Source organism: Artemia franciscana, chromosome 12 (genome assembly GCF_032884065.1).
Source record: "Artemia franciscana chromosome 12, ASM3288406v1, whole genome shotgun sequence".
Lineage (NCBI taxonomy): Eukaryota > Metazoa > Arthropoda > Branchiopoda > Anostraca > Artemiidae > Artemia > Artemia franciscana.
The window spans coordinates 35775466-35789568 of NC_088874.1; the positions used below are offsets into that span (position 1 = coordinate 35775466).

At 30.6% G+C, this 14103-nt stretch overlaps 1 protein-coding gene across 9 annotated transcripts in view; it reads right to left on the minus strand.

The window, feature by feature from the left end:
* Nucleotides 1–14103, minus strand: part of LOC136034048 (myosin-IIIb-like) — a 165464-nt gene that overhangs the window by 16773 nt on the left and 134588 nt on the right. For 7 of the 9 annotated variants that reach the window (XM_065715138.1, XM_065715133.1, XM_065715136.1 and 4 more), the window contains 4 exons: nucleotides 13840–14087; nucleotides 10046–10138; nucleotides 5626–5798; nucleotides 940–1095 (listed from right to left, as the gene is read on the minus strand). In XM_065715138.1, the coding sequence (XP_065571210.1) occupies nucleotides 940–1095; nucleotides 5626–5798; nucleotides 10046–10138; nucleotides 13840–14087 (670 nt within the window). The remainder of the gene's footprint in view (nucleotides 1–939; nucleotides 1096–5625; nucleotides 5799–10045; nucleotides 10139–13839; nucleotides 14088–14103) is intronic. The other 2 variants (XM_065715140.1, XM_065715139.1) reach the window with 1 other exon arrangement.

The window sequence follows — 14103 nt, forward strand, 5'->3', positions numbered from 1 at the left end:
ACAACAACAAAAAATCCTCTAGATTTTTTTTCTCCTATGACTCAAATACAAGAAAAAATCCGAAAGTTTGGATTTTTTTTAAAAAAATCAGTGAGCAAGATTTATTGTTTATAAATATAAGATTTGTTTATTGTTCTAAAATTACTGTTTTTGATTTTCTTTCGGATGATTTTTTTTTCGTTTATTTCTCATTATCCTATAAAGTCGTACCCTTTTTGTTTTTGAGATATGAGAGCTATTATTTAATAAACTGTCTTATGTATACCAAGAGGAATTTCTATGTATTTTTATCTGACTTACCCGTTGACATAGAATAGTATGCCGATTTTGTTTTGAAAATTGGTAATGATTTGAGGATCTGTCTCAAATCCATTTGGCCGTTATTATCAAAATGAAAATTTTATTTATTTTAGCCTGGTCCCCCGCACTATCTCTTAACATCTTAACCGTACTTGTTTCTCATAGTTATTATCTTATGAATCGTCCCATGTCTATTTGGTCACTTGTACCAGTGTAAGACTTTGCAGTAGCCTATTATGTCCGTTAACTTATAACACTTTACTCAGTTTTCTTTTATCGTAGAAACTGATCATTAGAAAACCTGTCTGATGCACATTTGGTAACCGATTCCAAAATAAAAATTTCATTTATGTTAACCTATCCTACCCATAAACCTCCAATCCTTAATTTGTCGTTTTATATTGTACTAAACAACCATTTAAAGGTTTGAGAAAAACAAAATTGGCCTCTTACACCAATATGGAAATTTATAATTAATTAACCTACCCTACCCGTCAACCATTCATACCTTACCTGTTTTTATTTCTTGTAGCTGATAATTATTAGAGGTACTATCTCAAATATATTTGATGGCATATACCTAGATAAGACTTACCATTTATTTTAAGCTACCCCCTCCGTTAGCCCAAAACATCTTACCCTTCTTTGCTTCTCGTAGTGCGCAATCATTTGAGGAACTGTCTCAAATCCATTTGGTCGCTTATACCACGATGGCGGTGTTGTCTTATCTTCTTCACGAACAGACCCACGTATATTCCTCAGATTAATGTGAATTTCTCGATTTCTTTCATGAACCTGGACAACACATATCATAAGCCACAAAAGCAACATTCACACAAGACACTTTAATGCTGCCCTGACTGTTGCTAACAAGTTTTGTCCACATTAAGAAGGTCTCTGAAATAACTTTTTATATATGGTAGCTGATAAATGACAGTAGTATTTTAAGTTATTAACCTATAGTTTAGGTTATAGTGGCGGAAGTAACGTTCTAAATTATCTAAGAGACCTAATTTCTGCAGAAATAACATGAAATGAATGAATAAATTTATTGAGAACCCGTCGAGTTAACAAAAATAATGATGGAGCAAAGAAAATAACAAAAAGAAACACTGAAGAAAAATCATAAGAGAAAACACGACAAAACAAAGGAGTCAACAAATAAGCCAAACATTAAATAGAAGTAGATACACATATTACTATATTGCTATGTAATAAAATATTGCTGTGATGTTACTATATACTAAAGATAATAGTAAAAATATTTCCATAATCATTACTGCTATACTTTTATTACTTTTACTATAATTATTTTTATACTTTTATTTTCCTTTTATTTTTGTGCTTATAGTTATACTTTTATTACTATTTACTATTATTATGATGATTATGCTATAATTATTATTACTGTTACTATAATTATTATTATAAAAACACAAAATCGCAAAGAAAAGAAGAATTATTAGTTGTTTATTTTTAATTGTTAATAAATTATTATTTTAATTTAAATGATTAAAATTAAGAATAAAAATTATTAATTTTTAATTATTATTATTATTATTATTGCTATACATATCACAATAATTACTGCAAATATTACTATAGATATTATTATAATAAAAATATATTACTATATAATAAATAAAAATATTACAAAAATTACTATAGAAGTAAAGGCCAAAATAGGCTATTTTTTTAAAAGCAAAACACAATTTTTATTTCTTTGGATTTGTAATGTTATGAGTTAAAAATACACTTAAAATTATCATTTATGAAGCATCATTTTTGCCATGCTACTTTACCGTCAGTTAAGTGCCAATTGAACAACATTACGATTAACTGCGAATCTAATCTTAATTAAATGTAGATTTAATATTCAATAAAGACCACACTAAAGTGTGGATGTGATGGAGAAGCAGGGTTCACAACAGTATAAACCTCAGGTGAATTATTTTTACACTGGGTTGTCATTATTACAAGCAGTAATAATTTAAATTATTAAGTCAAAATTATTAAGTTTAACTGAAGATTCGGCAAAAGGGTGAATATGGAGACCTTTCCATTACTGAGCTATAAATTACGCAAACTCTAATTAGCTTAAATTAGTTCACTACAAATTAAATAGAGCTATAAATATAGAGCTGTAAACTGAGCAATAAATTACCGAACTTGTATTAAGCGAACTTTAATTAGCTATAAATTAAATTAATTAGCTATAAATTAAATAAATAATTTAATTAGCTATAGATTAGGCGCACTTAAAACTCGATGCTCTTTTTATGCTCTTTCTAAATAATATAATCACGTCCTATTAAAGGCTGTACTTTGCCAAGGGTTGTACAGTTATAAGAGATGGGAAATATATAACTGGGCTACATATTTGGACATAGGGAGGGATAAAATATAGTGAAGCTACAATCAAAATGTGTGAACTAAAATCATTATAAATATTATAAAGTAAAAATTGTTGTTTTTAACCCTTTTCTATCCAAAATGAGAGAAAAAAGTATCATCTTTAAGGGTCCATAAAGGACTTTGAAATTGGATTTCCGAATAGAGCGACTGTTATTTTCGAAAATAGAATAAAAAATATTATATGTTTTTGATAAAAATATCATTATATTTAGAAAGAGGCACCGAGTTTATTTGTATTTATGAAAAAAAGCATTATGTAGTATGTTCACCTAATTCATAGCTTAGAATTGGAAAGGTCTCCATATTTATCAAGAAAAACTGTATCAGTAAATGAAAGTGTCTCACAAAAACGGAAAGAAAAAATCTGGAAAATGCAGTTAAAATGTGATTAATAAATAATTTGTTTGTATATAAGACCTTCAAGACACAGTAAAAAATGATCTGAAAAGCTTTATTATCCAACTTATTCATTTTAAGCAATAAAAGAAAAATAAATACATATTTAGAAAAAATGACAGTTTAGTTATCTTAACAAGAACATAATATTCCGAAAAATCCGTTTGAAACCATTCAATTCAGTCCCTGTTACCTGACTTTAAAAACTGAAGGATGGAAGCTGAAAAAATTAATTTGTTAGAGAAACTGGAAAGACACTGAAACAAATAAAAAAAGCTTAGGTGCACGCAAAATATGTTACTAACAATTATTTTGCATATTATAAAGTAAAAATTGTTTTCTTAACATGTTTCCTTCTCAAGAACCCTCCAACTAGGCCTATACGTCAAATTTGACTCATTTTTTTGGCTAAAACCAACAAGGGGTAGAAGTAAAAAAAAAAACGAAAAAAAATGCAAGATATCTATATGAATAAATAATATGAAAAGAGAATATTTATTGTCAATGCTAAAATACTGTATGTCTGGCATACTGATATATCTGACATGTGAAATATATCTTTCTGTAGTTCTGCGAAACATTTTGCACTTTCGATAGACCAGAACATAATTTATACTTTACTGAGAACAAAAGTGAAGTTCGAACATTGTCTGTTTTATAGCGTTAATAAATCTCAAATATTTGTGACTCTCAGGGCTGAATATCATATATATGAAATTGTCAGTCCACATTGATTTTTTTCAGTAATCTTGATTATTGTTGTGATTTTGTTTCTAGATCTTATGAGGAATAAATACAAATTGCTCGAAAAAAATTGTTTTCAGTAAAGTAAAAATTGAGTTGTGATCTTTAGAAGACCCAGGGTGTGTTGACTCTACTCCTTATTATGGTAGTTTTTGTTCGTTTCAGGTTTGCCTAAGTTATTTATTGTAATTTCTCCTTGTTTTGGGTTCCATTTATTAATTGATAGCGACTTAGGATTGTTTGAAATTTTATTGGATATGCAAAATATTATTGAAATATACGCTTGAGATTTTATTTCACATTTATTTCTATTCATCCTTTCTATTCTTTTCTCTTCTATTCTTTTTTATTTCTATTCTTTTGTTTAGTCTCACTCTTTACTTTTCCTTGAAAAACTTGTTTTCTAGAAAAAGTTACTTTTTTAAATGTTGAACCAACTCCTTCAGATTTTTCCTTTCAATACTGTATCTGCCATTAGTCTCTCAGAGTTCGACATTTTAAGTCTTAACGTTACTTCAATTACGTTAATCGACTTTAAGTCGACGTCAAATTTTTCTACGAAAGAAAAAATTCTAAACAGTTAGTTTTCAAATAATAAAAATTCAAAGACGAAGCCCAAATATTTTCTTTCGCCTGTTGACCAAACTATCAGATCTTCTCCTTTCTTAACAACATCTGCCATTGGTTTCTTAGAATTTTAGCCATCAACCGATTTCATTTTCATTTTTACGAAGGGAAAATGGTAAAATGTAAAGAATACGGCATTGGACTTCACAGTATCTATCGTCAGTATTGATATCCATTTCATGACCTTTCAGCCAGGAAGTGCAATGGGGGATTGGGGTCGGCCATCCTGTCTTTTCGTGCACCCTTCCCTTTTACCTTCCCTAGATTTCTTTAAGTACTTATTTAGAGCTAGGTCGACTCCAGCTCAGCTAAAAGAGTCACACCACTGACCCCGGTTCCAAACCAAATAATCAGCAACACCAGGACACATTTATTGACCTTCCCAGGATTTCATTTATTTGACCTTCCCACCCCTACCCCACCCGTTAGCCTAAAACATCTTACCCGCCTTTGCTTTTCGTTGTGAGCAATCGTTTGATGAGCTGTCTCAAATCCATTTGATCGCTTATACCAAGGTGGCAGTGCTCACTTATCTTCTTCACGAACAGAACCACGTATGTTCCTCAGATTTATGTGAGCATCTCCATTTCTTTCATGAAACTGGACAACACATGTCATAAGCCACAAAAGCAACATCCACACAAGACACTTTAACGCTTCCCAGTCTTTTACTAATAAATTTTATCCACAATAAGATGGTCTCTCTAATAACGTTTTATATATGGTAGCTGATTAATGACATTAATATTTACGTTATTAACGTATATTTTATGTTATAGTACCGGAATTAACATTTTGGATAATTTTTGAGACCTTATTTCTCCCAAAATAGAAATAACATGAAATGATTGAATCAGTTTATTGAGAAACCGCAAATTTAACAAACATTACAATGGAGCAAAGAAAATGACAAAAGAAGCGCTGAAGAAAGAGAAGACGAAAGAATTCCAATCGCTAAATTATAAAACAGCAAAAGTATTTGAAATATTTTAACAAAAATAATAACGGAGCAAAGAAGATGACAAAAAGAAACACCGAAGAAAGAGAAGACGAAAGGAAACACGAAGAGAAAATGGTAAAATCACAGAATACCAATCGCTAACTTATAAAACGGCAACATGTATGTACAAGATTTTTTTTTACCTGTTGAACAAACTCTTTCAGATCTTCTCCTTTTTTAACAACATCTGCCATTGATTTCTCAGAGTTTTCTTTATTTTCACTCTCGGCATTAATCGATTCTCTTTTCTTTTTTATACTGAGTCTTCTATTCAGTTCAGGTCCATATTTGTCCCTTACTGCATAGCCACGGTAATCTGAAAAGTCAATGAATAATTTCTAAGTCGGCAATTGGAAATTGTTTCAGGTTGGTATTTTTCAGTCATATAGACCAAAAAATCTATAAATTATATTTTGTTTAGAAGTCTATCAGAATCAAAGTAATTTTCAAGTTTTTAATAGGGTAATTCGTCATAATGACAGAGAAAATTTGTTTTTTTTCATTTTTTTTTAACTTGATTAGAATTTTTGTTTTGTAATTTTTTTTGGATTATTTAAAAAAAGACAGTTTTAACTACCATTAAAGTGGCCGTGAGTTAGTTTTTATAGTTTAGAGCTTCCATTCTGCTCAATAATAAATCGCCAAGTTGTTTTTGTTCCTTGTTTAATGTGTTTCTAGAAAACATAAATAAAATTTTGTAAGTAATTCAAAATAATATTTTCGTTTTTCTATCTAGAAGCACAAGCACTTTAAGAAATAATGACCTTCTTATTTTAATTTATTTCGTTTCATTTCAATCCATTGCGTATAAATTCCACGATTGCTGATACATCTTAGTGTATCAGCAGTTGTTCTTAAAGAACTGGGACAAAAATTTAAACTTTAGTGTAAAAAGTAAAGGCTTGAGGAGGAGGTAGCACCCCTCACATACAAACTAATTTCTCTTCGTTTTAAGTTTTAAAGTTGATTCTTAATTTCAATTGAAAAAGTATTTTTTTTTATATTTATTATTGGATTTTTTGTTCAAATCATGCCCAGGCCTAACCAAGATATGATGATATTACAGATCAAATACACCACCGATTTCTTGGTGTTAAATTTTATATATATATATTTATATATATATATATATATATATATATATATATATATATATATATATATATATATATATATATATATATATATATATATATATATATATATATATATATATATATATATATATATTAAAAAGATGTTTTAGTTTTAAATAATTTTCCTGTCTTCCTTGAGTGGGGTAAAGAAATGGTCCAGGATTCTTATTGATGTATTTTGAAAAATTTGGAGTCGTCGTCAATGCAAAGGGAAAGTCAACATCCAACGTTCGGGTAATATTGAAAATAGCATCCAATTAATGAAAAGTATGAAGTCCTCATGATATGGTACGGAAACAGAAACTTCAATCGGTGCAAACAACTGAGATTCCTGGACAGTGTTGCCATGAGTTTACTAATATATGCTTTAAACGACAAAGCTGAATATATATAAATACCCCCTAAATATCCAAATACATCAAGTCTTTTTAGAGCGAAAATTTCAATATTAACAGATTGAAATGACACACCTCTCATTGACTTGGAAATTCTTCAAAAAATCAATAAATTTCGGCTTCTCTAGGTTAGGTATTAATCGATTATAATGAAACCAAGAATTTACATTCAGAGCAACAGTTTCGAGGGACAATCGTAGTTCCTCCTCATTGCCCACCTTCAAACGAATTGATGTGTCATCCGCAAACAATATCGATAATTCTTCTTCCGAAGGCATGCAATTTGGAAGGTCATTCATATAAATTATGAAAGGTATCGACCCCAATACTGACCCCTGAGGTACCCCTATATTTTCTAGTGGGAAAATATGAGATTATTTCTCACCAACTTGGGCTTTCAAACTTATTTTAGGTAAATACGATTTCATTAAGTTAAGAGCTATTCCACGAATTCCTATGTTTTTCAACTTACCAAGAAGAATTGCATGGTCTATTGCATCAAAAGCTTTTTCATGTCAAAAGTATAGTTGCCGCCAGATACTTATCATCCGTAGCCTCTGATAAGAAATGGTATAAAGGGGCAACTGCTTGCTCTGTTGACAAACCACTCAAAAAAACAAACTGGGTGTGAGAAAAAAAAATTTCTTTACCAGAAATAAAGTATACCTACTCTTTACTGTCTTTTCAAAAACTTTAAAAACGGGTGATAAAATTGTAATAGGCCTGTAACTGTTTGGACTAACTTTGTCACCTTTTTAAATAAAGGTAAAACCTTAGCTACTTTAAGGGAAACTGGAAAAAATGCCTTTTTTCCTTAAAAAAGACTTAAAAATATGTAAAAGCGGCTGAGAAAATAAATCAGCTCAATGTTTAAACAGGGAAGTCAACATACCATCACATCCTGTCGAAAATAAATTTTTCAAACTAGTAACAGCTTTTTGGTATCCCAAGAACTGTAAAGGGTATACAGATATAGTCTTATCTATTTTATTTGATAAATATTTTCTATGACTATGTGTTCAATCAGAAATTTGATTTACCAGATAATTTCCAACTTTCCTAAAAATTTCCAACTTTCCTAAAATGGTCAGCAAATATATTTGCCATCCCTCTCTCATTCGTTATTTTAACTTCTTCGTCAATTGTAATGTAAATCGATAGTAAGAATAATTGGTAGAGCCTAAGAATATTTCAAATGATTAAAAATAGTTAACAATTAAAAATAATTCATATTTTCTGCCTAAGAATTAAAATGTTAAATTGCACCAAACTTGATTATTTACCAAATTTACCAAATTCTTACCAAATTTACCAAATTTTGCACCAAACTTGATTATTTAGTCCAAATGTTCGATGAATAGTAGTTTTGTAGTAGTAATTCTTTGATAAAAATTTTACTACCGAGTTCTAGGTGGACGGATGGGGGCATTATTGTTCATATTGACGAAATTTCTGCATGAAATTTGTTATTGGTAAATCCATGTATGCTTTACCAATAACGAATATCAATAACATATTTACCAATAGCATCTACTACGCTATTTACTAATAACCCTATTATTTACCAATAACAAATAGTTTGCTACCAATTGGTTAAATATAAATACTTTAAATCTTACAAAAACTGTCGTGTCATCCCAATAGTAACAAAGTGTAACAAAGAATTTTACTATTTTACTTACAATATCGAATTAAAAGGTTTATTTATATTGAAGTACTTACATTTCGAATACGATTAGATTCTGGCAGTGATTGCGACCACTTTAAATTATAATTAAAATTACATTTCATGGCAGTATGACGAAAATGAGTTTCGGACAATGATGCGATTTACGGCAATTTTGAACGTAGGGAGGGTTGAAATATTTCAATCATTGTTAAATTAAATATCGGTCTTTTCCATTTATGCAGGGACGTGTATTCACTCAATTTTGAAAAATACTTTGTTTTTGTATTTTTGTTAAAATCATTAAAAAGAAACATAGTTATACCCCTCCCCCACTAGATAGGAAAAGCTGCTTTCTAACTAAAATGAAGAGAGTCCCCACCCCCATAAATTTTCTTGAATGTGTGCCCCCGAGCGTAAGGGGTGAAAATCAAAAAGTTTCACTGGACAGAAGCGATTTCGTCACTGAGTTATATAAATCTCAATTACTCATTCTTATTTTTAGTTTGCGTTACGAGTTTAATTCAATATAAAAAGAAAATACCTTGTCCGAGAAAAAAACATTTACCGCATAATATTTTGTACAGAAAGCTTTAAAGAAAGTTCCTGGTTGAAATTTTAATATAATACAAATTTATTTTCAAATATAATACAAATTAGCAGCAAACCTGGAACGGTTTATAAAATAATTCCTTAATACGTATTATAATCATTATTAAAATATGGGGAATTTTAATCAGTGAGGAGAAAAAATCTGGAAATAATGGGCGTTAATAAATTAATACTCATTAATTCTCGATAAATTTGGTCATTTGCCTCCATTTTTTCCAATTTGATGATAAATTTTCAAATATAATGAAAATTAGCAGCAAACCTGGAACGGTTAATAAAATAATTCATTAATACGTATTATAATCATTATTAAAATATGGGAAATTTTAATCAGTGAGGAGAAAAAATCTGGAAATAATGGGCGTTAATAAATTAATACTCATTAATTCTCAATAAATTTGGTCATTTGCCTCCATTTTTTCCAATTTGATGATAAATGTGTAGACGTTAATTCACTAAATACGCTGGTTAATCTCAATCAAATCAAAAAACCCACATCAAAAATCTAATACGAAATTAATTTTTAATTGTTTCAGCATTAATTCGCTCTCACCTAGATAGAACAAATTTAATTTTCATTTCACATTATTTCCTTTTTTGTCGCTCCTGGAACACGATCTGAACTTATACTTTTGCATAATAACAGTCGCCTCTTCCCTGGAAAGTTCAGTAGGAAAAATTATGCAATTGGCGTTGTTAACACTGCAGAAATCTTTATATGAGGCTGTTAAGGCATAGAAAGCTCACAACTTACACTTCTGGATAATAACAGCCGCTTCATCTCTAGAAAGTCCAGTTGGAAAATCTCGAGGAAATTCTGCGATTGGTGTTGTTATCGACAATACACCTAAAATCAACAAATAAAAAGTTAGTTATGATGATTTAATAAATTTGGTAGTAATACAAATGAACAAATACGAGTTTAGTTTGTGTTTTAGTGTCCCATTGAAATTTGGGCTTAAATTAAATTTGTTGGATGTTTTGTGTGGCAAATTGAGAAAGACAGATTTAGATGCTTACACAAATTTGTAACAAAAATTGTAAATAAAATTAATTAGAACAAGTCTAATTCGGTCGCCGAATGTTTAACTATTAGTAAATAATTCCTGAATGTTAATCAGATTATTTATAATTTTTGCGCTATTTTTTCTTCATCTCGATTTTTTTTTGTCTACTTATTTTTTTTCTCTACTTGTTTGTGTTCTTGTTTTCTTCTCGAGTCTTTTGTCTTCTCGTTTTCTCCTTTTCTTCTTAAATTTTTGTCTTTTTGTTTTCTTCTTTTCTTCTCTAGTTTTGGTCTTGTTGTTTGTTCTTTTCTTCTCGAAGTTTTTGTCTTCTTGTTTTCTAATTTTCTTCTCGAATCTTGTTAACCTTGTAAAATTTCATAGAACGTCTTCTGAGAGAAGATTCAAAATATATAACAAATGAATGCATCACTGTCAAAATTGGCACATGAGTTTTTCATTTTAGTAGTGTTTTGTATGTTCTGAACAGAGCACTTAAAAACAGTTTTGTTTCTAAACACAATTGCTTTTCGGTTCATTTTTAGTATTAAATGATTCTTCAATTGAAAATTATCAAAAGCCACATGTTTGGGGATACACTGGGCTTAAAATTGCATTTTCTCAGCCTTGAAGTAATTCCGAAATCACTGATTTTTACTTTTCTTCTTTAATTTTTTCTATTCTTTGATTTTTACTTTTCTTCTCGAATCTTGTTAAACTTGTAAAATTTCATTAAGCATCTTCTGAGAGAAGATTCAAAATATTTAACAATTTAATGCATCACTGTCAAAATGTGCACATAAGTTTTTCATTTTAGTAGCGTTTTGTGTTTTCTGAAAAGGCACTAAAAACAATTGTGTTGTCTAAACACAGTTGCTTTTCGCTTCTTTTTTAGTATTAAATGATTCTTCAATTGAAAATTATCAAAAGCAACATGTTTGGGGATATACTTAGCTTAAAAGGACAATTTTCTCAGCCCTGCAGTAATTCCTGAATAATTGATTTTTAGCTATATCACAGGTACTACATATTTCAAGGTAACCACAGGGCTTTCAACTAAATGAAATTCCACCTCTTTCCCTCTCTTTCCCCTTAAGAGAGGCAAAACTATTTTTAAAGGTATAGAAAAACACCTTCAAACATTCAATATATCCAGCTGAAGACCTAGCTATACCACAGGTACTACATATTTCAAGGTAACCACAGGGCTTTCGACTAAATGGAATTCCAGTTCTTTCCCTCTCTTTCCCCTTAAGAGAGGCAAAACTATTTTTAAAAGTATACAAAAACACCTTCAAACATTCAATATATCTAGCCGAAGCCCTAGGTATACCACAGGTACTACATAGTTCAAGGTAACCAGAGGGCTTTCAACTAAATGAAATTCCAGCTCTTTCCCTCTCTTTCCCCTTAAAAGAGGAAAAACTATTTTTAAATGTATAGAAAAACACCTTCAAACATTCAATATATCCAGGTGAAGCCCTAGCTATACCACAGGTACTACATAGTTCAAGGTAACCAGAGGGCTTTCAACTAAATGAAATTCCAGCTCTTTCCCTCTCTTTCCCCTTAAAAGAGGAAAAACTATTTTTTTAGGTATAGAAAAACACCTTCAAACATTCAATATATCCAGGTGAAGCCCTAGCTATACCACAGGTACTACATATTTCAAGGTAACCACAGGGCTTTCAACTAAATGAAATTCCAGCTCTTTCCCTCTCTTTCCCCTTAAGAGAGGCAAAACTATTTTTAAAGGTATAGAAAAACACCTTCAAACATTCAATATATCTAGCTGAAGCCCTAGGTATACCACAGGTACTACATAGTTCAAGGTAACCAGAGGGCTTTCAACTAAATGAAATTCCAGCTCTTTCCCTCTCTTTCCCCTTAAAAGAGGAAAAAACTATTTTTAAAGGTATAGAAAAACACCTTCAAACATTCAATATATCCAGGTGAAGCCCTAGCTATACCACAGGTACTACATAGTTCAAGGTAACCAGAGGGCTTTCAACTAAATGAAATTCCAGCTCTTTCCGTCTTTCCCCTTAAAAGAGGCAAAACTATTTTTAAAGGTATAGAAAAACACCTTCAAACATTCAATATATCCAGCTGAAGCCCCTGGACCCACCTTTAAAGAACATGTATCTGAAGTTTGGTCAATTCCGCGTGGCCAATGAGCTTATTAGAAGCTCATGTATAGAGTATAGTATAGAGTATAGAGCATAATAGAGTATAGAACATGTATCTGAAGTTTGGTCAATTCCGCGTGGCCAAGGAGCTTATTAGCAGGCACAGAACACCTAATGCAGTATTCAGGTCTAGGAAAAGTTTTGGGTCAGATTTATGCTTCAGCGTAAATTCATCTTAATAGGTCATCAACTGCATCTTGAATGAAAATTCTCACTTACTAAAAGTGTAATTGCAAGTACAGCACTGAAAGAATCTAGAATGTTCACTAAGCCCCTATTCCTATGGCTGTAGGCTACAAGTTGGAATCTATACCTAAGTTAAAAGAGAAAGACATCCGGCCCCAGCGGCTCAGCTTTCGTTCTTTTGATGTAGCTGTAGATTGGTTTAAGGGTCCTTCAGTTGTTCCCATCTAATGCCCAGTCTAAAATGTACTTGAGTCTGCAAGAATGCAGGAATACTAATCGCACATATTCACTCTTAATAAGAGTAAAGACGTAGACGTCAAAGTCTATCAAAGCTGTTCCTATACTGAGTTTCTCTCTTTAGTTTGTACCTGAAATATGTGTACTTGTCTGTTATGTTTTTATAGTTACGATTTTATACCTAACTAGCTGGGTCGCAGCGGCTTCGCCGCTGGGCCCCAGCAGAGCACGCAGCAGGCTTCTATATAGGGATTCTCATTGTCCCTTTTGCTCTATTGCAGTTTTTTCAAAGATATTTGATTGTTAAAGCAAGTCCAATTTCTAACAATGATATATACTAAGCTTCAAAGTTTTGGTTTTCTTTTTTAAGGTTTTTGAATTTTTGTAATCCCTTGTTTTTTAATTTGAATTTTTTTCTTTTTTAGTTTTTTTCTTTTTTTTAGTTTTTTCTTTTTTTTCTTTTTAGTTTTTTTTAGTTGTTTACCTTTTTTTAGTTTTTTTTATGGTTTTTTCTTCTTTTTTTATTTTATTTTTCTTCTTTATTTTTTAGTTTTTTTTTTCCGGAACGTGCCCCAGCAACACGTTTGCAAGGTGATAATTTTTAACTGCGTAAAACTTGCAGATATAAATGGATTCTCGGCTCACTTTATATACTAATCTTCAATCTTAATTCTATATCTTATTGAATTTTAAGTTTGATCAATTTCTAGAGAGATTATGCCGGTAAACTTTTTCTTTGAAATCAGTTAAGTTTTTTTCGGTCTGGGCAATGGCAGGAACATTTGTATTACAATTCCAAATAAAATCGTAGATATAATGGATCGATTTGACCTATCCAATAAATAGTAACACTAAATAATGTTGAACGAAAAAGTAATAACAGGTAAACAACAGAGTCTTTCAAAGTCAAAAGAAAATGAAAAAAAGATCACCTGGCTCAGATTTCTGTTTATCCATTCTTATTTTTGCAAGCCAACGTCTGACACACGCCTGAATTCTTATAATTCTTCTTACATGTTCATCATGAAGTCGTGATAGATATTCAACGTGATAATATTTTAGAAAGACTTTTGTTTTTCCAACAGCCCATCCATCCAACTTCATTCTCTCTAAAAGTGTTACAACTGACTCTCTATTTGCAACCACTCTTTCATGATAATCAAACGCAAGGAAGCAATACCTGTAAAAGCAATAAG